Raw genomic sequence first — 27,344 nt, 5'->3', positions numbered from 1 at the left:
CAGATTCTGCTACAAGGGGAATCAGCTGCTCCATAATATAATTCAGTCTGATAGCAAATGGAAGCCTTTTACTTTGTGATGTCATCTGGTTCACTAACACCATGGTATCAGACTGTAGGCCCAAAGCTTGATTCTGTTATATCAATTCTATGTGAAATACCCTTATTCTTTTGGTATGTGACAAAGCACCACAGCAGTTTCTGTGAGGCTTTGCATTTTGGGTATGTGGGGTAATCTGTTCACTATTAATAAGTTTGTTTAAAACCACCATCTGTTTGTCCGAAACTACCATCTGGTCATTCATTATCCTGTTTGTCAAGTTACCAAAAATCATTCTGTAAAACTGTTGCTATTATTAAAATACACATGTTTTAATATCACTGCTTAAAGTAACATCAGCGAATGTTCTAAAACAAAAAAATTCAATATTAAATAAAAATATTTTATTATAATAAATGTTTTAAATTAAAAATATTATTTTTTCTAAAAAACACTTGGGTCCTTCCAGTTACAAATTTTAAATAAATGTTAAAAAATTAATATATAAAATAAATAAATAAATAAATATATGAAACAAAAAAACAAAAAAAGTACCAGCCTCAATATTCAAAAAAGTAAAAACAACAACTTTTACAATCAAAATGGCCAAAAACTGCCCACCCGAATAACCCTAAAATAACCTCAAAAACCAAAAACAAAATATAAAAAACAATAGTCACGCTTACAAAACATAAATAATTAATAATCACACCAAAATGCAAATGCAGCATAACAAAGCAAAACCCACAAAGTAACATAAAAGCTTATCTCTATAAAAAAATAAAAACTTAGTGTTTGGTTCTACAATCGTCCTCCAGGAGCAGCAGTGCGCACCGACAAAGCCCTGCTCCCTCCCTGGCCAGTGAACTAACACAAGCAATTGAGGCTGGTAACTATACTTCATCTTTATAAAACTGTGTGTGTGTGTGTGTGTGTCTGAGAGAGAGAGAGAGTGTGTGCAAGCAATTGCTTTTTAAAATCTTTGTATCCACAATAAACGTGGCGTATTGCCTTTCCCCCTAAATAAAATCCTGCTGTTTATTTTATGAGCATAACAAGACAAGTGCATCATATGAACTTTTTGGGTTGGCTTTATGTTCAGTTTCTACTGGACTATAATGACCAAGGAAGAAGCAGCAGCACAGAATTCTCTTTACTGCCACAGGATGTTCATGATAATTACGTTAATGAGGCCAACTGACAACTCTCTGACACCACCTATTATAGAGAACTCAAACAAGACCCCTCACCACAATTCACCAAGGAATTTAAGTATATTGTCAAATCCTTCCCCAAACAACTCTAAGAGAAACTCTACATCATCATCCCCTATGAACCCACTCAGGGACCTTCTACATAAATCCCAGGATCACAGACAAGGGAACCCAGGCAGACCCATCATATCTGACCATGGCACTCTTACTGATAGAATATCAGGATTCACAAAAAACATTCTCAAAGGCCACACAATGGGCCGGCTTCCTCCAGGACACAACCAACATCTTCCAGAAATTCAGCAACTTTAACAACCTCCCTCAGAACACCATCCTTTCCACCATGGATGTAACCTCCCTATGCACCAACATTCTTCACAATGATGGCATAAGCTACCTGCCTCAAATCTCTACAAGACAACACTTAGATAGCCATCCCAAGCTCACCTTTTCACATCCTCATCCATAGCTATTTTACATTCAACAACAAGCAAACACTTTGTCCAAACCATGGGAACAACCATGGGTACTAAGATGGCTCCCCAACATGCCAACCTCTTCACAGACTGCATAGAGGAAGAATTTGTGGACGAGTGCACCACAAAAACAGTGGTATACCCAAGATACATCCATGATATTTTCATTCTCTGGTCAGATGACCTAAACTCCCTGATATTTTTCCACCACAACTTCGACAACCACCACCACCCATCCATCAAACTCTCTCTAAAACACTTCTGCACTAGCATCAGCTTCCTGGATGACACAATCAGCTTCATCAAAGGAATGCTACAGACAACTATATCCAAGAAACCCACGGATCACCACACCTATCTTCACAGATCCAGTAACCATCCCAAATATACCAAGAAATCAGTTATCTACAGCCAGGCACTCAAATACCACAGAATATACTCCAAGGATAGAGATAGACATACATACATAAGCACACTTCAAACCGCCTTCACCAAACAAGGACACTCCACCAGAGAAGTAGATCACATCATTGAATGGGGCACCCAAATACTTCAAGATATCTTGTTTCAATACAGGAAAAAAAAGCCTCCAACTGCAAACCCCTAATTGTCACTTGCCACCCCACACTGGAACCCATATGGGGTATCATCAAACAACCCATGCTCGATGGGGACCACATTCTGAAATAAATCTTTCCCACACACCCTCCTCCCACCCCAGCCTTCAAACAACCTCACCAAGATCATCATCAGAAGCAAGCTCCCCACAGACCAGGACACTCCAATGTGGCACTAGACCTTGCCATAACAATAGATGCAAACGCTGAAGACATCTCCATTGCTACGATGATCAATACCCCCACAACACACTTTTCAAGATCCATGGCTCCTACACATGCCTATTAACACATGATGTACCTCATCCAGTGCACTAACTGTCCCAACAACTATGTGGGTGAAACCAGACAATCACTACGCTCTTGCATGAACTCACACAGAAAAATAATAAAAGACAAAAAACACCCTACCACCTGCACAAGCCCTTCAAAAGACAGACCTGGGATCTTAAATTCATAAATTCAGTAGATGCTAAAAATCATAGTCTTAATAAAAATACTATATTTCTGGATTATTACAACAATCTGTAGCCCACTAATCTTTCCTCCCCCCGCCCCCCCCCTTTTTTTTTTTTTGCAGAGGTGTTAAAGGCCACTTCACTTTGAATGGTCTCTTGCCAATATGTGTTAACTACTTATGCTATACAATCTGATCCTGCCTTGTATTTAGCTGTGGCAAGCTGAGTACCTTTCCCAGATGTGAAGAAGAGCTCTGTGTAGCTTAGTGGTTTTCAACCAGTGGTCCACAGACCACTGGGAGTTCATAGACTATGTCTAAGGGGTCTGTAAAAAGTTATTGTTATCGTAGAACAATGGTTTTCAACCTGTTGTCTGCGAACCCCCCCTCACCCTCCCCTGAGATCTCCGATTAGACTATGTCTAAGATTTCCAAAGGATCTGCACCTCCATTCAAAATTTTAAGGGGTCTGCAAATGAAAAATGGTTGAAAATCACTGTTGTAGCTTGATAACTTCTCTCTTTCACTAATAGAAGTTGGTCCAATAAAAGATATTACCTCAGCCACCTTGTTTCTCCAATATCCTGGGACCAACCCAGCTACAAACAGCACTGCAAACATGATTTGGAGAGCTTATTCTGAAATTCAGCACTGATGTGTATTCTGTCTGAGAAGAATTTTGCATGAGCACGTCTGATTTTACATCTATATTAATAACAAGGCAGTGAGGAAAGAGCAGCTCACACTCAGACAGCTCAGATACAGGGCTAAATTTGATCCCTGAGGTAACTCCATAGGCTTCAAATCAAGTTACCCCAAGGATGAGCTTGGCCTAGGGCTTCAAGATCTCATTTAGAGCAGTGTTTCTCAACCTTTCTGATACCAGGGACCGGCTTCCTATACTGTGTCAGGGAGATCTCAGGGACCGGTGCTGGTCCATGCACCGGTCATCGAGAAACACTGATTTAGAGGACTCTGTTGATGATCAGGAGGAGCCAGGAAAAAGAGCAAGATGAAAGCACAGCACAGCATAGAATTACAGCAGCTGAGGCCAGAACTGCAGCTCAGTGCTTTTTTCATTACACTGAAGGAGCCAAAGCAAGCAGCTGAGCACATTATTGACCTTGTTTCACTGTTAATGAAACGTGCAGAGATTCTTCAAGTGCAGGAATTTAAACAGTCCCCTAATGAGGAGTTCTTGCAAATGTGAAAATAAAATTGTTGAGAACGTACTGTACACTATACTGAGACACAGTGAGCTTATCCTCAGAACAAGTACTTGTTATTTTCATTTCATTAGCAATTAGTTTGAAATTTTAAAAAAAAGCTTTTTTTTTTTTTTTTTTTGAACAAGCCCAGTCTCTCTTAGGCAACAGCGAGTGATCAAGTAATACATGGAGATAATGGGCTTGATTTGCCTTTCACTTGTTCCAGTTTTACACCAGCACAACACACTCCTGTTTTATGCAAGTGTAAGCAACTGGAGAATCAAGCCCAGTAAAGTCTAAATGATGACATCCTATACCCTGAATTGCAAAATATAATTCACCACAGACATGTGAAATCGGTTACTAGTAACTGTTATATGTTTCTCCCTCACAGCTACAGTACATGCATATATCATCATCTAACTTCTAGCAGTTTCTAAGTTAAAAAATTCCTGGCTAGTCACACCTACAAAGGCCTCTTTCTATCATACATGAACTCTCTTCACAACTTGACATTTAGCAACGGCTTGGTACCTTGGCTTACTCTACTCCTACTGAAGTACGCTGATGGAAAGAAACATTGGTCCGTTAGGCAACTTTTCATAACCATACTTCTCATGTATTCAGCGGTGTTCATCTTTGAAGGGCTGCACAAACATTAATTAACTCATCCTCAGAACATCCCTGCAATATGAAGCTGATAATGTTATCTCCATCTTATGGGTGGAGAAACAGAGACAGCTCAGCCCAACACAACCTTGGCATTAGAAAAAAGAGATGCTGATGAAGAAACTGAGGCAGGATGAAATAACTTGTATTAGGGAGTAAATAGAAGAGCTGAGATTCAAGTTCAGGGGTATCTAGATCCCTGTCCCATGCTTATTTCTCTAGACCACATTGCCTTCTCAGTACCCCAAAGCATAAGTACAATTTGATTTAGCACTGAACCAAACTCCATGGTTCAAATACCTTCCAAAGCTTGAGGAAGGTGGGATCCAAGATTTATGGCATGTGACCATTGCTATTACATCTCTCCCTTTGGATCTGCTTTGTTTACAAATGTAGTACATCAATATTCAGGTGCATAGTATATATGATGCAATACATAATCAATACCATCTCTTAAAGTGATACTTACTTTTGTAAAAATTCATCAGACCCATAAACACGTAGAAAACACTCTTCCTGGGCTGGATATTCATATGTGCAATGGAGAATCTCTACAATTAAGTTGCGAACAATACAGCTAGCTGTAAACAAAGATAATAAGAAAAATTAACAGCAGCTTGGTAGAGAGTTGCTGGCTATGTTCTTGAGCAGAGAAAGAGAGACACAGTATGACAATGATTGCTAACTTCTGCTGCAGTATAGCTCCATCTAGAGGAATTAGAATGAGCCACGTTTTATTTAATTTCTTTTCTGGCTTCATGTGCTCTGAGGAGGATTGGGTTGCCATTCATATAATTCTAGCAAGTCTCTGAAGTCACCCCCATTTTGAAAGAAACCAGAGAGTCTATCAGGAATCTAGAATTATAAATGTATCAGTTCTGAATCAGAGATGGCAGAATCAAAAAGCTAGTATTCCCACAGAAATCTATTAACTCAGTTTGTCCCTATAGAAATTGTGTGTGCTTTTCTCAAATGTGAATATAGTTTAAAGCAAAAAAAGGGCATGATGAAGGCTCTGCTCTTGTACAAGACCCAAGGATATGCCAGAGATTTATTTGTCACTGAAACCAGCCACATCCATTTCATTCAGCCATACGCATTAGTAGCTGGACACAGCAATGATACGAACATTTGTCCAATTAGCCCACGATAAATCTACTCTAACTATTAGATTCTTCCCTAGCCCTGCTCCAAATTTTAGACCACTTTCCATCACAGAGATTGTCTTTTTTTCTTTTCCTCATTTTTGAGGATCTGATCCAAAATCAGAAAAGATATATGTATAACTGCAATTGTATTGTGAATTCTGGGAAGCAAATCACAATATGACTAAATAGATTTGCCTTTACAGGCTTAAAGGACTTGCCCTACCAGACCAGATCATTGGTGCCTCAAGTCTGATATACTCCCTCGAACAGTGATCAGTATCTGATTCTTTGGAATGAAGGCAAAGATCATCCGTAATGTACCTAGTCAATTGTGCAATGCAGCACACAGGGGAAATAATTCTCTCCAAACTTCTGTGACAAACTGATTGCCCACAGCTAAAAATGCAAAGCGGAAGTTGATTTTCATTTCAATTCATTATTCATGCTATTTCTTTACTGCTAAAAAGTTAAAATGTTAGGTTCATTTTAAAATTTAAGGTCTTAAAACCATTTGTGTTTTAGTGACCTTTTGGAGAGCAAACACAAAAATTAAATGCTCACAATCAAACTGAAGGCTTTAAAAAATAAAAGAGGGCAGATTCAATGGCGTGCACTTGGTGCTTTGTACTGCTTTAGTTTGATACAAGGCAGTTGTGAGCCTGGCTTAACCAGCCAGTTAAACTAGAGTCACCAATATGATCTGTCTGCTCTGTGTTAATCTGGACCAAAAATCCTTCAGCTACTTATATTTAGATCAGGCCAATAAATAGCAACTGTTTTTTATGAAAAATTGACATATTCTTTTACATTTCTCATGGAAAAAACAACTGGTGCTTTTAATTTTTTTGACCAACCCGTCTGCCCCCCCCCCTCCCCCCCCCCCCCCCCAAAAACAACAACAACAACAACAAAACCCACAACTTAAAATGTAGTGCTACCAAGTACCTCACAAGAGGACAAAAAAGTTTGTGTATTTCAGTAGAACTGAAGCACTGAATTCTGGAAGGGAAAAGAAATCCAAAGCACTTACCAGATGGTGTAAGATGCAGTGGATGTGATGAACAGTTTATCAAAATACAAACTTTGAATTTTGATTTACAAAGGATGTCATCTGATAATGTTGTTGTGACACTCCAGATCTTTCCAGTATTTGTCTTCAGATTAAAAGCAGGATATTCATCTCTTATTCTGGAGAAAAATATATGATAAGATTATATATCACTTGAGACAAAACTACCACAATATGCCAAAAACAATAGTATAGTTGGATATTAAGAAAAAATATTTACATGCTGATGTAGGGTGCATCGATGCTATGAACAAATCTGCTTCTGTCAGACATCTCAGTGAGATAACTGCTGCCTGTTTCCTGTTTTACTAAATGGGAGAACCACTGGTAAAATCTCCATTGATTACAGTATGTAATATTATGAACAGAATCACTGTGTGGGTCTTATCTTAATCCCTATAAGTCAAAGGGAGTGTAGCCAGAGACTTCATTGTCTTGCGATCAAAATAATTTGACCATGGTGCAATGAGTGTATTCTGTTAAAGTAAATAAATCCATTTATTCGTTGAATAATGGTGATATCATAGCAGAATTTTTGGAAGCCTTCACAATCAATTACTAAATTTCAAGCACTTAGCAAGCTGACCTTCCAGTGATTTGCCACATACTTCCATTCATTTCCTTGCTGGCTGCCCTCTACTATGATCACCCCCACCACTCCATCCATTTCTGCACCTAATGTGACCAAAGTAAGTAAATTTGCAACTGTCATTTCTGACATCAGGGTCTGCTTTTCTCCAACAATATTTCTAACATAGACATTCATCTTTTTTTCTATCTGCGGGATATGCAAGAGTCTTCACCAGCACCACATTTCAAAAGCTTCAGTTTTCTTCTTGTCAGCAATATTAACTTCCCAAGTTTCATATCTATAAATCACTATGGAAAAAAATCAGGCTTTTCACCAGTTACACCTTCATACATTTTGAGATGCCACGGTTTTTCCACTTTCTTAAGGGAGACCATAAATGAGTAAGCCATCCCTAGTCTTCTACCAATTTCCTTAGAATAGCTTCATTGGCTGGTTATATATGATCCCAGATAATTAAATTCATCTACTACCTCTACAACTTGTCTGTTAATCCTGATGTTCACTTTCATCTCATTTTTGTTAATCATGTCAATGTACAAGCATTTTGTTTTCATCGCATTCAGGAATAATCCATATTCTTCATGAACTATTTTTACAGACTCCAACATTCATTGCATTGGTGGTTGTAGCAAAAAGCATCATGTCATTAACATATCTGAAGTTAGCTAAGAGATGTCCACCAGTGGAAATCCCATCTTCTTTCACTTTGTAAAAGCCATCCAGACATGTCTCATAATAAATTCTGTGTATAATTGTTAAAGAGGCTTGGAGAAAAAATACACTGTTGCTTCTCACACTGCCCAGTGCAAAACCACTCACTGTTGTCTACTGCTGTTCACACTGTGGTCTGTTGTTGGTGGTAGAGACTTGCGATAAGTTCAATTAGATGCTTTGTCTGCCACTATCCCCCAAAGATACAAACTGTCATATTGGATGGCATCAAATGGTTTTGAGTAGTTAATTAAGCACATGATCAATGGGTGAGTGTATTTTCTTTCATTTTTCAATGAGACTATGGATATTTACTATTTGATCATGTGTAACTTGGTCCTTTCCAAAACCAGCTTTTTGAGGTGATATTCCTGCTTCCATTTGTTGTTGCATGTGATCCTGGATTATATAGAGCAGGAGTTTGCTTGCATGCAACATCAGAGAGATGTATGTTAGTATGCTCTGTTATGTTTCCCTTCTTTGGTAAAGGCATAGAAATTCCCTCTGTCCAGTCATCTGGCCAAGTTTTAGTCATCCATACATCATTGTAGGTTTTCCATATATGGTCAGTACCACATTTGCCAATCACTTGGTAACAATTCTTCAGGCACATTATCTACCTCTGGTGCTTTCCCAGTCTTCATTTTCATAATAGCACATGCCACTTACTCTCGCAGGATCAATGGCCTGGCTCCATTCTCTCTTTTCTGTCATCCTTTATTATGGGTGGCTCTGGTGAGGCATACAGATTGGCACAATAATCTCTCCACTATCATTTATTAGCATACCTTTAGTGAAGACTCTGCCATCATGATCTTTTGTTATGTTTGATCACAAAGAAAACCTTTTAATAAGAAGTTTGACCATTGTAAACATACCTCTTTACAATTCTCAAGTTCCACACATTTTGTTCTTACATATTTGCACTGGTCTTGTTTTATTAAAGCAATGTTCTTAATGACAGATTTCTAAGGAGATAGTGTAACTAGCTTTGGGCACATAAACTTACTTATAGCAAGGTTTCAGTAAGGACTGAATACAGCTAGTTGAAACATTTCAAAATTCTTCAACAAGAAGGGGCACATTTTCCATGCAAAATCTCACCAAAAAATTGTGTCTGTTTTCAGCCTGCTTGAGGATCAAACCTGGAACCTGCATCATCAAAAATACATTTAAGTTTAAGGAAACTCCTGTAGATGATTAAAAGTAAACTGTTCTAGTTACTGGGTCAAGCCACTAAAGGGAAATCTGATACTATGCCAGTTCATTATATACTGCCTCTCCTCCCAATTACCAGAGGTCAAGTTCAAGTCCCCTTTGGGGTGCCATTTTGTAATGAACAGTGGCTACAAATCTAGAGACATCAGGGCTGCCAGCTGGGATTGAACCTGTAAGTACACTACACTGCATCAGGTAAGAGTACATATCCTGTCAATTGAGGTTTTACATTTCACTAATTGGCCTGCATTTTAGTAGCTAAAATCACATACTCTTTAATAAGAACACTGAGTTCTTTTGTGTTCAAGCAGCATACTGTTGATTGAGTTGGCAGCTCTTTATATAGTCTCTGATTACAGTACATTTTGTGGTATAGTTTTCTCTGTATAAATCTCTTCATTATAAGGTTATTTCTAATATTACATCTCAGAGCTGGTTCCTAACTCATTTAAATACCAGTACAAGCTCTCCTTTTATTGCATACACATTCTATAGCAAGGGCGGAAATCGGGGTTTCCAAAACTAAGTACATAATGAAATAGTGTATTACTTATAACGACAAGCCAGTGGGCATGGTAGGTCAGTGGTGTAATGGAAAAAGAAGCCTGCAGGACACTGCCTACAGAACATGTTCTAGATTTAAACTAGTAACAGAAATCATTATCCTATAAAGGCTGTTTTGGTGACTATGTGAAAGCTGTTGACTGTCTAGTTTTGTTTGTGGACAACATACAACACATCACAATTTCCACTTTTACATGCTTCACCCTTGTAGGTTATCTCTGTATAGAGGCCAAGGATTGAATGAGCCATGAGACTTGATGACCATCTCACCCACCTCCAGTCAGGGCTGAGGTACAGTGGCTTGGAAGCATGAGGAAAATCCGTATTGCTTGCTGCCCATTCTGTACCTTTTCTGTGTATAAACAGAAGACTATCATTTCCAGGGGTTTGATCCTGCAAAGTGCTGAGCATTTCTCTGAGATGCAGTGTATGCTCAGCTCCTGATGAAGTCAATAGGAGTTGAAGAAATTCATCACCTCAAAGCACTGAATCTTGAGACTGTCAATTTGGCATCTTTCACCAGTATCAAATTCATTTGAAAAAGGGTTCTGAAACTATCCATGGAAGAACATTTGCTAAAGCCTTGTTCATAACTGTATCAAGAAACCTGATAAAGGGATTGTGGAAACTGCTTTAAAGTCGATATGTGTACAATGAAATGTTTCAATTATAGGCTGCCAGCTGTACAAATATTACCTAGAGAAAAACACGATGGGTTTCTATTTGAGCTACAAGCTGGAGCTGTAAGTTTGCATGATGTAGAGTTTGAATTATATATCTTGCCTCTGATTTATAAAACCTGACAGTTACTAAGATTCTTTGGGGATTTAAGAGGAAGCTCAGTAAGACTGAATGGGTTAGTTGTGTGCCAATCCTATTTGAGATTTTTCTTGGTGTGACATTATCTCCTGAGAATGCTTTCTCATTTGATAAAACAAAAAGAAAGAGTTTGCCACCGACACACAGAGAACAAGATATGGCCAAGCAGAAATAGCTTAATTTCTATTAATCTTCCTAATGCTGTAAATAAACTCATTAATTCAGAAAATCAATAGGAGGCTTTTCCTGTAATTGGAGTGGAAAGTTAAATGTACAATGTTTGGACATAACAATCTGAGTATCTGACAGGAAAGTATGTCATCTGGAAAATGCCTTCATGAATCTGCTGCTATTAGAACTGAGTTTGGAGTCAGACTGATGAACTATGAAAAAAGGGAAACAGAGAAATCTCTGATGCAGCATGTTTGGGGGATGGACACTCCCCACCCTAGCGAGCTAAAAATATATGCAGCTAATTTCAGAGCCATTATCAAAATTAGAAAGATATTTTATATAGACAGGTCTTGACTGGCCTTCCAAACAACTGACCCTTTAATATCTAAATTTAAATGGAATAGTATGTGACCATGTAACTAAGGACTTTATCATAATAAATACAAATACCAGGACTCAAATGAGGCTGCATGGGCAGCCTTCAATCTTGTATTTCTTAATGTTCTTGGTTTTTTTAATGAAATTTCTAGCTTTTTAAAAAGAAAACAAACAAACAAAATAGAAAGGAAATTCTATCATATGGGACTGCAATAGCCCTACCCCTATCGCCCAGCAGGGTTGGAACCCAGGATGTAGAGATCACTATCACTAACATTAAGGTAGTACCTGGTAGCAATAATAATCTATCATCCTCCAAGTGGAACAGCCAGTGAAGTGGAACGTAACACAGTTTGCCACTGGGTTACACAACTGTTTTCCAGACAGAAGTAGAATGTTAGGTATCAGAATTCTAAGGTTCTATCTCCAGCTCTGGGAGAGAAGTGCTCTGACATTAATGAATGGCTTGGGCTCAATAATCAGAGTTAATCAATGGAAGAGATAAGATTTGAACTCATGACATCCAGGCTCCCCGGCCAGTGCACCTTCCCTTAGGCCAGAGGGTATTTTATTAATAGAAACTGGGTGAGCAGGCAGGCAGCTACCTGGAGGCATGGCAACATATGCAATGCAGATTAATATTTAGAAAATTAAGGGATAAGTGCCAATTTTGTTCTACTATCCATCTGCAAATGGTAATTATCCAAAACTTTATGACTTGGCCAAAACAGATTTCCCATGAGGACAGCAAAAAGCAGTTCTCCAATACCAGGACCATCTCCCAGCCAACTTTCAATTTCCTGCTTCAAACCCCAGATGCATTAGAGTTGGACAAAGAAGTGCCATGAAACATTTTTTATATTCAATATGTTGAAAAAACATCAACCTTGAAGAGGTCGATTCATTTTTTAGTATCAAAGAGGGTGGGGCAAGGAGAAAAAATATTTTTTCTACTACATTTGCTTGTTCATATTAATCTCTAAAAAAATTAAGAGCTTTTCCATATTTAAAAAACATTGAAATTATGGTACTGTTCAGAAATAATAATCCAATTAATATTAGTGAGATAAATGTCACAGTTGGTTGAATAAAGTTTTTTCATTACTTACTTCTTCACTCCATTGCAAAAGGAGGCAATACTTTCATTATTCCCTTGATCCGCTTCAACCAGCTGGATAGACCAACCTGCAAGCTAAAAATACCAAAATTAAACCAGAAGAAATAAAGCTTACTTTATTTACATAAGGAAAACGGAATCATCTAGTGAATTCAGCATAGGGCCCTGATCTTGCAATAGGTTCCGTGAGGGCTAAATCCTCACACCCCACCACAGTTTAAGTGAAGCTTTAGATGGGACTCCAATAAGCAACAGTGACTCATTGGATTCCACTGAAGCCAGGGTGTGCCTAAGGGGAGTAAGCAGGAGCATGGGCCCTTCAATAATTGTCAGGAGCACAGAACTCCTTCATGCCTGGGACCACAATGGTGGGGGGGGGGCGGGGAGGGGAGGAGGAAAGCAAGCTCCGGGGCAGGGGAGCGTGAGCTCCTGCTGGGTCTAGGGTGGGGTGTTGGGAGGGCTGAGGAGGGGGCTGGGGATGTGGGGGGAGAGGAGGAGAGCGAGCTCTTCCCAGAGCTGGGGGGCACAGAATGTGCCCCTCCAAAAGGGGTCAAATTTAAATTCCTGCACACATCCCTGCACTGAAGTATCAAAGGCTTCATTGGTAACTCAGCAATTACAATGCACTATGCTCCTGAGCAGTCCATAGTTTAATTCTCTTTTGCTATTTGTAAAACATTGTGATTTGTCATCTGCTGCAGGGAACACCAATATTTTACACCTTCCCCTAGGGTCAGTGACTACAGCCTGTCAGGCTCTGGGTTCGAGGTGATCAGAACTGGTGGTTAGAGCCATAGTCCAGAACAGGTACCTTGGGAGTTAGAGGCCTTAGAAAAATCTCAGTGTGCACATGCTGAATGCAGACTTCTTAGAAGTCAACAGCTGATATCTCTGAAGATTCCATCCCCAGTGAGCATGCTCTATCCCCTCACACCATCTACGTGTGACCAGAATGCATATGCACAGTTACCGCAGAGTGAATGAGCAGGTTCCACTCTGAGAGTGCATGGGCAAAGATGGATATTCCTATTCATTACTGCTTCTAGCTGCAGCTGTGTTTTGTGGGCCTCCAGGATGAAAGGCACTGAATAAATTAGAAATAGTTATTTCACGCTTTTAAAATCCACTATCAAATCCCCATGCAGTCACTACAGTTTTACTGCCTGAGAAGGAATAAATTTTCTCCAGCCTGTAAACACCAGAGATAGGCACAAACTACAGATTCCAGACCTTGGTGTGATTCTTAGCTTTTGAAAAGTGGTCTGAGCTGGAGTCTTGACTGAGGGCTATAATAAAAGTCAACTTTACTCCCCAAAGTCTGATCCTGCAAGGTGCTCAGCACAAGCTGCTTTGAGTGAAGTCAAGAGATGCTCAGTGCTTTTGCAGCATCAGGCCCTAGCTGTCTGAAAAGGGTCACTTTTGAATGATTTGAAGTAGTTCTCCCCACACCTCTTTGGATACTTCAGGATTCCTGCAATATTTCGGAATGCTGACCAAGAGGTGGGTGGAGGTTATTATGAGGAAAGGAAGTGTGTCAGGTTGTGGAAAGGAAAGGATGCAGAGAGGAGGGTAAGGAGAAACAACATCAGAGAGAGAAATGAAATCCTGGAAAACAAGGAAATTAATCCCTGCCTCTCAAATATCCCTGAACCCTGAACTCTTGAAAGAAGGAAAGAGAAAGGACTTGGTTCAAAAAGACAGCAAGAGCCAGAGAGTATCGTCAAGAGATCCAACTTCTGGACACCTGTTCAGTTACAGTAAAAAGTATTTATTTCAAAACTATATATATATATAAAAGCAAACAGAGTTGGTCCCAATAGATCATGTTGTGCCAAATCTCAGGATCAGGACAAGCCATCTTGAACAGGGATCGAGATAGTAAATTTGGCTCTACAGCAAAACAGATTCTGCATAACACACTGCTATTACAGATTTGTTGTTATCTCTGTAAAAAGGCTGGTGGGAGCCCATCCTACAATATTCTGCTCTACTATTTGCTCTGCAGTAGTAATGGTCCAATTAGCCAAACAATGTTAATGGTTCAAAAGCGCACTACTATAATATACACTGCTAGAGTATTTTGGACAACAAACCGGAGCCTCAGCTAGTCCAAATTGGCCTACTTCCAATGGAGTCAATGAAGTTAAACCACATTACACCAGTAGAGAAACTGGTCCCAATTCTTTAAAAGATGAAGCAGTCTTTTTAATGGGCAGATGGGAGAGATTTGTCCACACTTTTAAGTACAAGTTCAGTAAGGCACAAATAATATAGGGGATGGATCTGGCCAACATAAAATCCTAATTAGTTAGACTAAACAGTCTCCTTTACTTTCAAAAATGATTTCTTATGGGCTGCTTGGTTCTCTTCTGACTGAAAAAACAGAATATTTTATAAGAGGGAAATTTTACAAAGAAAGTAAAACTTAGGTTTTCTCCCAACTAATCATCAAGAAGAGTCAATGTACTGTTAGGATATAAGGGTAACTTCCTATTTAACATAAAAAAGCATTACAGGAAAAATTGAGTGCCAAGAAAAATAATATTTGCTGCCTGATTCTCCACAGCCTTGCATCATGTGTAGTTATTTAGGACCTGATCCAAAAGCCCATTAAAATCAATGGGATTTTCTCAATTGACTTCCATGGGCCAGATTCAACGCCCATTGACATATGCAGAATGAGAGCCATTTCACATCCACCTTACATAGGTGTGGGTGAGTACACAAGATACAAGGCAGAAGATAGTCAAAACCATGATCTTTGAGTCTTTCAACCATACAAATTAGGCACATACCTCTGTGCTGTCTGCAGAGCTGTTCACAAAGATGCTGGGCCAGACAGGTCCTGTGGACAATCTTCTAGGAGGGTTCGTTAAGTATGTTTCCACAGAGCTCACAAGGAAAGATTTATTGGCATTTCTTCTTTCATCTTTCATTCCTTGTCCATTTGCATTATCGTCTGGGAAAATGGGATATTGATAGTCTATATGTTCAAAGCCTATAGGGAAATTCATATTTGTATTCTCTTTCTCCACATCTGAACCAAATTCATCTGTAGTTGGACTCAAGCTATTTCTTCCATATGGACCATAATCATCAATCGGGTATCTGGGGTAGGAATTCTCAACAAGAAGGTCACTACATCCTGATAGCAAAGAAGGTCTGAAGCCAATTGTTGGTGGCTCCCAGTGAGGTGTGGGGAGTTCAAAGTACAAGTTCCTATGAGGAATTTGAGGTGGATTTATTCCATATAAATGTTCTGCTGCTGCATCCAAATCAGACACATCTGACAGGAAAAACTCATTTTCTTCAGGATCATGTAAATATGCTGGACCATAAAAGGATACTTCACTGCTGCCTTCGCCAACTACTTGGTCAAGTCTTAGACTGACCTGGCTACCAGGATTAGAATGATACATAGAGTAAAATGCTTCGTCCTCTGATTGTCTTTCATGTAAACCATCTTGCGTTAAAGGCATTTTCCAAAAGTATGCCATGCTTCTTCATCTCATTAATCTTGTTAACGCTCAGGGGATATTTGCCACAGTTTCAAAGTCACAATGGGTAACACTGTAGAATTTGAGCTATATATTCACTGGAACAAAACAAAATAAAACTAGCTAAAATGAATTTAATGTGTTGTAAACTGTACACATAAATGGCATTCATTTTAAAGTTCTCTTCATAGGGTATAAGATTCTGTTTCTCTCTTATATGGTACCTGGGGTGAAACAACATACGAAACAGACCCAGAAATGGTCCTTGGTCTCTGGATTGTTGAATAATATTTGTGGTCATTAGAACCAAAGATGCCCATTTCTGCAGTCTCCAAAGTAGTTATTTTAAATACCTTATTTTTACGGATGAATAGCACATTTTATAAAAGGGTCTCACAACTCTTTACAAACAACAGAATAAGTTTCACAATATCCCTGTGAGGTTGGTCAATATGGGGGAAGATTTTTTTTAAAGATACAAAAGAGAGTTGGTTGTCTAACTCTCTTTTGTGCCTTTGAAAACTGCCTCTTATAATATCCATTTTATAGAGATGTATTTTGAGGCACAAGGAGGTTAAGTGACTTGGTCAAGGTCATACTGCAAGTCGGTGGACCCAGTACCATACTCCAAGAACTAGACAAAATTTAATCAAGGCAAATATTAGTGAGCCAATTTAGCCTTTTTTCAGATGACATTTCATTAAAATGAGATAGGAAACAAGACCAGTAAACATATACTTACCTACAAGTATGTACATGTGTTCACAAGAAGATGTGTGGTTAAACTGACTATGAAAATATTTTGAGTCCTGGGGATTGGGGGTGGGAGGAAGGTGATTATGGCAAAAGCAGTGTGTTTTCAAAACTTCAAAATGCATATGACAGGGAATAGCAGCACCACAAGCCATACACAATTGTGGTCTTTACTTTTTCAAATAAAAGAAATAAAACTCATTTGATTTAATAATTTAATGACTATGCCCTTTTTTTCGGAATAGAAAGACTATTGAAATGAAAAGATCTCTTGTAAATTGCTGAGGCTGAAAACCACAAATAGTTTTTCCAATTGCTGCTAAAATCTATAATGTATTAGCTTAGATAATAATGCTATGTACTGAAAATCTATTCTAGATTATAGTAGAGGTACTCAGCATAACTTTTTTATTATTATTTTGATGAAACTCTATCTTGACTGAGACTCCAATCACCCATAATCAGAAGTAACAGGAGGATGAAAATTGGATGATTTGATATGGAAATCTGGAAAGCTTACTGTCACAGATCAAGGGTTAGCTCTATCTTTGACCATCCCTCTTTCACTGGACACTCCTTTCAAGGGACATGCTGAGCATATGCACTTCTCTCAGACTGGAATCCTGCGAGTCACCCCATTTTTAGAGTGGGTCTCTTGGCTACAGCATCCATTTACCTATCGTGTTTTCACAGCAGGTCCCACTGGATTGGCCCCTGCTACAGATTTCTTTTCAGAGCTGTACACCGTAGGTAAATGCAAGGACACCAAACAGCTTCTTCAAAAAAAATGTTATCTATCTATCTATCTCTAGGGTCATAGCAATCAGAAAGAAAAGGATTAACATAACAAAGAGACCTACATGCATATTTGTCTTACCTAAATCTGGAGGAAAATGACAGGCTTAGATAGACCTATTCATCCCTGGTATCTCTCCAGTCTTCTGGGGAACATTTTACAGCCTGTTTCCCTGCAAACCTTGCCTCTGCATAAGGGTTGAGGATTTTGACAGTTTCCAAATTCTTTGTTTTAAGATTTCTCACCTGAAGGGCTGTGGCTCTGTCCTAAACTGGGGGTTGCTGTGCTCCTCCCTAACCCCCCTCTCCATGGACAAAAATAAAAGGCCTTGACATCTTTATTTTCAGTTAAGCACTTGTGATTGGGGCTGTCTAAAGCCATTGACTTTATGTTCCTGCAGCTGTGCAGCATTGAGTTACCTCTTTGCACCCATGTAGCAGACATCATGCTAGTTATCAAATAGTAACCAAATCAAACAGACAAAGGTTCACATAACATCCATGAAAATACATTTATCTCACACCTCTTATTCACCCAGAATTTAATTTTTAGTCTGATTAGGATCTGACAATTGAATTACCTATACAAATTTTATCAGATGTGTTACTAAGCAATAGAGCAGTTACTGTAGGAAAGTGATCTCTGTGATAGAGCGGATTGAAATGTTTGATAAAAAACATTGAAATGGGGGCGGGGGGGCAATAGGGGAGGGGGGACGGAAGCCATTTAAAAATAAATCCACCTTTTTCTAATGGAAAAAAAAATGTAAAAAGTCTTTCTTTTCTTCCTCTTTTTCATTTCCCAAACCTCCTTCCCTCTTCTTTTTTGAATGCTGGGAGAGGGAGGAGCAGGAGAGAGAGAGAGAGAAAAAGGAAAAGATAAAAAGAGGATTTTTTTTTTCATTCAAAAAACCTCCAGAAAATTTCACGAAAATTTTGGATAACATATAATTTCTCCCATAACCCGTGCCATAAAGGCTTTATAACCATACCACTGCATCTTGTATTCTCCCTCTCTCTCTCACACACAGAGATAGATAGATAGATACATATCTATCTATACATATATAAATATCTCTCCATTTTAGCCTGTTTGTGCTGCTCAGGAGGTGTAATGCTGACATAGCTGGTTCCAACATTGCAGCATTTAAGCATTGTGCTAGAGTTTGGAGAGGGTGTAGCTGATCTACTTCTGCATTCCTGCTGTTCTCAGTGAATAAACAGTCCCTTTGGGACTGTTGCAGTCTTACCTAAATTAGAGCCAACTTGAGGATGATGGAGCCTGGGAAACTAGGGATGGTGCTAAATCAGGGAGGGAATCAATTGGCTGACAAATGCCTACTCTGCTGCAACAAGCAGTTCTTGGCTACAACACAGAACCTGACTCATTAGGTGTTAACACATTACATATAAATGCTGTACATATACATACTACACTGTATTGATAGAGTAGACAATTTTACACAAATATTTATAACTAGCCTTTCAACTTGCCATATCATGGGTTCTGAGGTGCTCTCTGTGCCTTTCAGAAGGTGCTCAGTTTCTGGCAGGCCCTTCGATATTGTTGCTATGATTTGTATTGACATGGCCAAATGTTCAAAAACTATGAGCCAGACCCTCCAAAACATGAGATTTTAAAAATAAGACGCTTGGTGTTCATTCTGGTTTTGAGTTTCTATGGTTCATGTTTTTAAGCTGTGCGACCATGAGGACTAGATGCTTCCTTTTTCTTTTAAAATGAAAGCTGAGGTTTTCGTATAATTGCCTGGCTCCAGGAATTGGGATTTTAAGGAAAAAACCCCCCAAAACTGTCAAATATCATGAAACTGGTGATAAAAATCACAAGAGTAGCAACATAGCACGGTGGCAGCTAGGCACTTTCTGAACATATTCAGATAATTACTCTGAAAAGCTAATAGCAGAATCATAAAATACATTGGAAACTCAGGCATTTTGGGCCCCATTCTCCAATTTTGCTTGAACACAGAAGTGCAATATTAGGCAATTTGCTAACCTATGCATATATTTGTTGCTGCCACTTACCTGAAATGCATTGTTCATTGGAAGGACATAAGACATCTTATTTCTTTGCAAATCACAGACATACATGGTTTCAATTTCAAGGAGGCGTGAAGCTTTCAATCCTGTTTAACAAGTTTAGTTTGTTGATGACTCTTTCCCATTTCTTTCACCAGGGAAATTTCTAAGAAGAAGAAATAGGTTGCACTTTTGTCTGTTGTCTTTTACACTATTCGGCCACTCCTAGTTTTAAAGGTACAGCTGAATGAACTTACATGGTTAAATATATGATATAACATGAACAGACAATTGCTTCCTAACTGAAAGGAATTGGAAGTACTTCTATACTGAAGTAAGATTCAGAAGTTTCACTAGTCTCCACCTTCAGTAAGATCACACACAACTTTCAGGGCAATATACATCCCTATTCTTGCATACACTGAAATGCTACACAGGGAAGAGAAGATGCTTGGCACAAGAAGCCTGTCAGAATTTTAGGAGGCATCAGGCGTCCAGTTCCTAAGTGGCACGCAGCCTCTCTCTCTAAGGTGGCTTCCTGGTGTGTCCAGGGTGCAGGGGTGGGCAGAATTGGGGCAGGGCTGACTGGAGAATTTTCCCTCAGCTGGGGTATTTCCCAAGGGTTGATTAAGCAAAAGCTTGCAGCTTCATGGCTGAGTTGCTGTAAAGGGGTGGCAGTAGAAGCTTGTGGGCTTAATCACTAACATCATCGCTTGCAGTCAGAAAGCACAGAAACCGTTTGAGGCTTGTGTTGACAATGTACCCACAGGGGTACAAGGTGAGGTCATAACCCAACCACGCAGCCCTGCACACCAGCCAGAACATTCGGCCCCATGCAGGCGAGCCCAAGCTGTTTTCCATAAAAGGGAGTATTAGAGGCTGTTCGGGCTGTACTCCCCTCAGGCACAATGCCTCAGGGGGGTCCCAGCGGGACTATATGCCTCCACATGTTGCAGAGCTGTGCCTTGAAGGTACAGCCTATTTGGTTTAGGCACATATCCAGACTTCACATAACACCAAGAGCTTAATCAGCTCCAAGATTCTTACATGCCAGAAAGTATCTTTGCAGAGGGCGAGTGTGCTAGTAAAAACTAAACAGCATTTCAATTAGAAAAGATTGTGCAGTACCCTTGAACACACTAGGATAAAATGCTTAAGGTTAATAATTAATTATAGATATCCTATATATGATAGCAACTGAATGGAATAAGAATTTGATAAACATTAGGAGGAAAACTCCGCCCTGTATTTGAGGCTGAAACTGAACTCAATGGGAGCTGAAAGCATTTATCAAAGGGAAAATTTTAGTCCTTATCTGTTAGGTAGTATATTGGCTCTTATATAGTCCCAAAGCCTTGAACAAGGTGAAGCACTGGAATGGGTTACCTCGGGAGGTGGTGGAATCTCCATCCTTAGAGATTTTTAAGATGCAGTTTGACAAAGCCCTGGCTGGGATGATTTAGTTAGGTGGGGTTAGTCCTGCTTTGAGCAGGGGGTTGAACTAGATGACCTCTTGAGGTCCCTTCTGATCCTAATCTTCTATGATTCTATGAACTGCCCTATGCATACCACAAACTGTTTTCTGGCATTTGTGTTGTATATATTACTGGTGGTTAAAGAAAAGTAAGATCACCAATTTTGGTGGCTGTTGTCACAGAGCTTGATGTTATGTGATGGTATGTCAAGGCTGGGTAGTGGGCAGCCAGACCTAGTGATCAGAGTGAGGGTCCATAGTCACAGAATGGGAGTCAAGAATAGACTGGGACAGGATATCAGGAGTTCAGAAGCAGGAAATACCACAAATCAGTAACCAGAGTCAGGCCGGGTCAGGATACCAAGAGGTCAGAGGCAGGAAACAAACCAGAGATTGTGACCATAACTCAGACACCAGGAATCAAACTGGGCTGGGATGTCAGGGAGTCAGGCCACAGGAGCAGGGTGGATCCAGTTGCATGAACAACTTCCTGTTCCTGTGCTGGGTTTATATAGAATCTGTGGACCAATCAGGACCCCCAGCCTTCTGTCAATCAGGTTCCAGGACTGGAGCCCTCTGTCAGGATTCAGCTTCTGCCTTAGCAACTGTTAGCAAGTCACTGGGTGGCAAGCTGGAGCTTATTATCTCCTAGGAGTCATGTGGACCAGGATTCAAGACCTGTGCTCCCTGATATAGTGTGAAATTGCATCATTGTGTGGTGACTGGTCACAGTAAGAAAAGGAGAATGGAAGAAAGGTGTCCAAAAGAAGTTCACAGCCCCCCTCCCTCCCAACACACACACAAGAGTGAGGATGAAACTGGATAGGAATACATTCATGGTGCTCGCCTTCACCCATACATCAATTCATAATCAGGGTGGAGAATCTGTTTTGATTTAACAACTCATTAAATAGGGGCCAGAATTTTTTCACTAGAAAATTCTGAAATACCTGATGCAATTTCCTGAATTTTAATAGATTTTAAGACGTTGCAAGACAGAGATTTTTTTTTAAATGTCTTTGTCTGCCCCCCACCCCACCCACACCACTAAGTAATGGAGAGGAAACTACAGACAAGGTCACTTTCTTTGCCATTTCCCCCTGGAGGCAAAGGTGAGACCTGATTATTCTTTCCTGTTCTCCTCTCCCATAGAGATGAGGGGGAGCTGGCATGTGGGGCCAGATCTTCCTTTAGAAAAGAGGGAATGAATAGGAAACTTCCAGATGAGACTACTCTTTTTCTGTCATATACTGTTGCTGCTCCACCCACTGGTATTAATTTACACTTTTCATTCTCGTTAAGAAAACAAAGACAGAATCATTCCTTTGATTTAGCTTTTTCTCTTTGGCGTTAAATGTAAATGTGGTAAAATCCCAGCTGCAAGAAAAGGCTGATAAATGCTTTGCTTCCACCCTAAAATGAAATACAGGCATGTTCTGCAAATTTCTCCCGTTCAGTAATGCTTTCCCTAAAGCTGGGGCCCCTGTAACTTCCGCTCTCTGAAAGGAGGCATCTGCATAGATTAGGACTGTGGAAAGGATTCTGAGTGTAAGATGTGCACAGAGGAAGTTCAGTGGAAATTCTGTGGTGCCAGAAATCTAATTAAGCTCAGAGCTGATGAACAAACATCTGCTCCACTTCTGAAGAGATTATACATGTTGCTGTTCTTTAGTGCCACCTACTGTCACTGGCTCAAAACGCTGATGCAAGGAACATGAACCAGAGAATACCATCACAAGTACAGTGGGTAATTTGTCATTTGGGCCATTGGCTCCCTGAAATGCCATCATGTCTGCCATGGTCCTTCTCAGATATGTACCCTGTCTGAAGACCAGCCTTTATGGAAGAGTTCAGACACTGCTTTGCAGGTGGTGCAATACCACTTCTCTTCGATCAGTGCCTCTAAGGGTATGTCTATAATGCAATAAAACACACGTGGCTGGGTGCTCGTGGGACTTGGGCTGTGGGACTATAAAACTGCAGTGCAGGAGTCTGGGCTTGGGCTGAAGCCTGGGCTCTGGGACCCTCCCCTCTCACAGGGTCTAGCCCGAACCCAGACGTTTATATCGCAGTTCTATAGCCCCACAGCCTGAGTCCTGCAAACCCACATCAACTGACACGGGCCAGCCACGGGTGTTTTATTGCAGTGTAGACATACCCCAAGTAGCATTGCATGGGGGGCAGTTGTTAGCTACTGGCAAACCCACATGGACAAAACAGGGGTTTTATTTGCTGGTGAACACACTAATGTATATTATCAATTATATTATCAATTGCCACCTTGATCACTCTGGTTATGTTGTAATCTTCCCCCTATCTGCTTGTCTCTGTTTAGATTGTGAGCTTCTTCATGCTTTCTTCACTGTTCGGTAAGGGCTTAGAAGACTGTGGGCACTACTGGAAATAACTAATAAGACAACTACAAGTACAAACAAATATAACATCATGGTGGGTCTTTGAGGGAGTGATTTATCAGCCACTGAAGTCAATGAGAACATTTTGCGTGATGGAGCCAAAGGGAGTTTTAAGTTCTGACAGCTGCTTTTCACCCTCATCGAACACACAAGCAATCACTCTAGCGAAGGGCCACAGCCTTCACTTTTCCATGATACTGGCAAAAAACCATAATTTGTACATTTTACTTTATGAGGAAAAATTTTCCACATATGTCTCTCATACAGCCCTAAATACAGAGTAAGTCACCAAAGGCACCTATTATATTTGAACCGTTTGTCTTTTCAAGGCCATACTTTGTAAGGTTGCCAAATTAATCACGACTGAGTATTAAAGATAATGGATTTTAATCTCTTCTTTTGTTTGCGTATCTATGTACCTTGAGCCCTTAAACAGGGATAATAGCAATTATTATACAGAGTTGTTTTTCTGGTAAAAATAATGACTACAGCTTTAGAAGATCAGATTGTTGAATTGTTGAACAGTGAACATTGACATGCAAAGCAGAAAATCACCATCAACATCTTTCAATATGGAATTAAAACAACAGTGGCATGCCAGGTGATTGAAATTTAGCTTTCACTAAATGTAAGTAATTCACTATTTAAGACGATATGTTTCAGGAGGAGATGGACCCAAGCAACAGAATTTCAGATCAAGAGCCAAACTTTCCCAAATTTCAGGGATGTTTGGCTCCAGAGCTGTGGTTCAGGTCTATCTTGAATTCCAATCTGCTCTCATTTTCATTTCGCTTACCTTATGTAGTTTTCTACTCTGTTTTCTTATGCTGCTCCTTCCAGATGGCTCATTGCAGTGTGTCTGCTCAATGGCTTCCCGTAAAATTCAGCTATGTCACGCTATAATACTCAATGGGATTTGTTGACCTTTGGTAAATTCCTCTTATCATGTACTGTACAAATACAAAAACATGATCTTGTGATAGCAGTACACGGGAAAGAGAAGCTCCATAGCAACTGCGGCAGATTTTTTTCCATGCAAGACTTAGTGAGTCTGCTTCATCCTTGTCCTACGACCCTCTTTGTGTTGGACCTGCTGGTGCAAGGGGCTGTAAAGCTGAGGAATTTCCTCAGCATAAAGAGAATATCCACATAGCATAGAGTTCCCTGCCACCCTCACAGCCTCCAGCATAGGGGGCATGGCCACAGGTCCGCTGCACTTGGTTATTCCCAGCTGCCAGACCAGCCTGTTGGGATATAGGCAGTTGGTTTAAAGGATTGTTTGCCTGGAATAAACAAAGTAATACCTGGTACTACAAGCTGTTGTGTGAAACAAAGAGCAGAGCAAAACTTGTGTCTTACCATTTCAGAAGTTGTGTGATCATGTAATTAAAGACTGTCAGTCATACACCTAGTTAAGGGATCAAGTTAAAGTTCGCCTCGCAGTCTTAGCTTTTTCATTTCCTGAATTTTGAGTGCTCGGTCATGCAGCTTTAACATTCTCCTAACCGAAGATTTGGGGTGGAATTTCCTAGGTTAAGAAACTAAAAGAAAAGGAGAGGAAAAATATTCTGTTATGAACCTATATTTCCCCAGATATCACACAATATCTCTGACATCTTATGAAGTCCAACAGGAGGGAGCTATTGACCCCAACTATTGGTTCCCCAAAATCTCATTGAAGGGCTACTTCACAAGCTTTTTAAGCCACGGAAGGGTATTATGTGATGGGATTTAGCAGTCAGGGGAAATGGTCTACATTTTTATGGGCACACATTACCTTCTCCAGCAGTTGCACCTGCACAGATTACTCCGGTGCTAGACAGGAACAATGCTAGTGGGAGCTGTACTAAAGTGTGTGCTCACCAGAATATGGGCATACAGTAATGCTGCTCGTGTTTGTGTGTCCAATGGACCATGGAAGCAAAGAAGAGGAGTGGCTGAACTCCTGTACTGATCAGCTGTCTCCATGGATGGCTGCATTAAGGGTTGCCACCAAGACAGGATGGGAAACCAGGAGGGGTTCAAAGAGCTGCCTACTGTTTTACCCACAGCTGCAGGAAAAAGTGGGAGACAAGTAAAATGTGGAGTTTGGTAGTTTTCCTGCCCCCAGGGTTATTTTCTTCTCACCCATGCCTCACTGGACTATGTGTTATCCCCCTCCCTGCAAGGGGAGAAATGCACACAGATTGAGAAACACTGATTTTGCAGAATTTTTAGACTGAGGGCTATGCCCCTGTTACAGAGAAACCTATTATAAATGTCACATCCCTCTCCCTCCCACCCTATAATAAATAAAAACTTACAGAGTTCCCTGCAATCTCAGGCAATTCAGATTAGATTTGCATTTTTGGTGAAGTTTCAGATTGATTCTAACTTTAGCCGAACCAATTCAGCCATCCCTAGCACTTGAGTCCCCAAAGAAAGAAAATTGTTTAGTTTGTCTGAGACTCTGGCTTTCAGGCATCTTGTTGTATTGAAGCAGTGAGGGCATCTACCATATGATCTAAAATAAGATGCCATATGTGCTGCAATAACATATGCCCTTCCAGGTCTAGTGTCACAGTGCATTAAAACAAACCATTGCTTTCTTTGGAAGAAAAGGCTGAAGCAAACTTCTGACGACATGAGATACAGATGTTGTTTTACCAGTCAATAATGACATGGCTAATGTGCATAGCCCCAGTATCAATATGTAGAATGTTATTAACAAATGAACAATCTTAAACTAGCAGTAATAGCCATGTAACAAACTGAAAGGTTTAATAATTTTGCAGCCCTGTTCTGGAGATACAGTAAGTGAAATAGCAAATGTGGTTTTATCTTTTGCACCAAAATAAACTTCATTTTTTGTGAATATTTGTATTTACTGCTGCTCGCAATTTTTAACTTACCCCCTGTCTACACTACAACTGCAACCATGACTGTAAGTCAAGACAGTCTAGACAGAGATTGTCGTCTGTTACAAAACATGGTTAAATCCAGTCTCACTACAAATTAGAATCAATGGTCTGATTCTCCACTGTATTGCTCTAATTTTATGCCACTGAAATGAGTTGGAGTTATGCAGGCTTCATGTCTGTAAACCGTGTTATGTAAGCCTTTAAGATAGCAAAAAGTTTTTTAAAGGGTCAACTATTTTTTACTTTTACATTGTATTCCATTTTTGCTTTTGCATAAACATTTATACCATCTTTTGTGTTAGCTACTCAAATGATAATTCCTTCAAAATTCCTCTGGAGGGCACTATTACCATAACAATTCAATTAGCTTCAGATGTTTGTAATACAGATAAACATTAAATATCCTTATTGGCAGCAGGCGGAGTGTCTGTTAACCAGAATAACTGCTTTGGCGATGTTTTGATTTCTCATTCTTCTTTACTGGATTTGAAGCAGCATTGCTGGGCAGAGAATCGTAAAGTAGACTAAAAAAGATTGTTGTCAAAAGTTTTTGTTTTGTCCCCCCCCCCCCCTCAAAAAAAAAAAAAAAAGGGTCTAGTGTTCCATCTACTAGAATGTGATGCATCTCTCAAGGACATTAGCTCCAAATCCCATTCCCAGTGTACAGCCTTGGGTAGCCAGACTATATTCTGGGATGGTAAAAAATCCTCCCTCCATTGCTCTTTTCTTTCTCTACTCCAAGCTGTACTCTGTGGTCCTTGTTTTAGTCTTGGAGATTACAGCGTCTCCGTGGCACCCAGGTTCTAGGTCCCCTTGTACAGGACTACTACCTTAGTTCAATAGGGAAGGTAATGCAGGGTATGAAAGGCTGGAAATGCCAAAGTTAAGGCTGACCATGCAGCTTTAACCTGACCCTCTTGAGCATGTGCATTGCGATACAATGTGACCGTGTAACTCCTTCGCTGGGGCCCCTCTGAGTGTTTGCAGTGCTCTAAAATCCT

General features: G+C 39.9%; 1 protein-coding gene across 1 annotated transcript in view; it reads right to left on the bottom strand.

Moving 5' to 3' along the window:
* The window catches only part of PIK3C2G (phosphatidylinositol-4-phosphate 3-kinase catalytic subunit type 2 gamma), a 262,202-nt gene extending 237,883 nt beyond the window's left edge, over positions 1–24,319 (bottom strand). Inside the window, exons 1-6 of the mRNA XM_067558969.1 lie at positions 24,240–24,319; positions 19,562–19,721; positions 15,266–16,065; positions 12,463–12,545; positions 6,859–7,016; positions 5,150–5,261 (exon numbers count right to left, since the gene is read on the bottom strand). Coding sequence (XP_067415070.1) covers positions 5,150–5,261; positions 6,859–7,016; positions 12,463–12,545; positions 15,266–15,967 — 1,055 coding nt within the window. The 5' untranslated portion in view covers positions 15,968–16,065; positions 19,562–19,721; positions 24,240–24,319. The remainder of the gene's footprint in view (positions 1–5,149; positions 5,262–6,858; positions 7,017–12,462; positions 12,546–15,265; positions 16,066–19,561; positions 19,722–24,239) is intronic.
* Positions 24,320–27,344: the final 3,025 nt, after the last annotated feature.

The sequence above is a fragment of the Emydura macquarii genome, unplaced genomic scaffold, assembly GCF_026122565.2.
Source record: "Emydura macquarii macquarii isolate MOO-44397 ecotype Brisbane River unplaced genomic scaffold, CSIRO-AGI_Emac_v2 contig_2205, whole genome shotgun sequence".
Taxonomy (NCBI): domain Eukaryota; kingdom Metazoa; phylum Chordata; order Testudines; family Chelidae; genus Emydura; species Emydura macquarii.
Note: the sequence above shows the minus strand (reverse complement) of the source record. Positions and strands in the feature narration are given on the sequence as shown.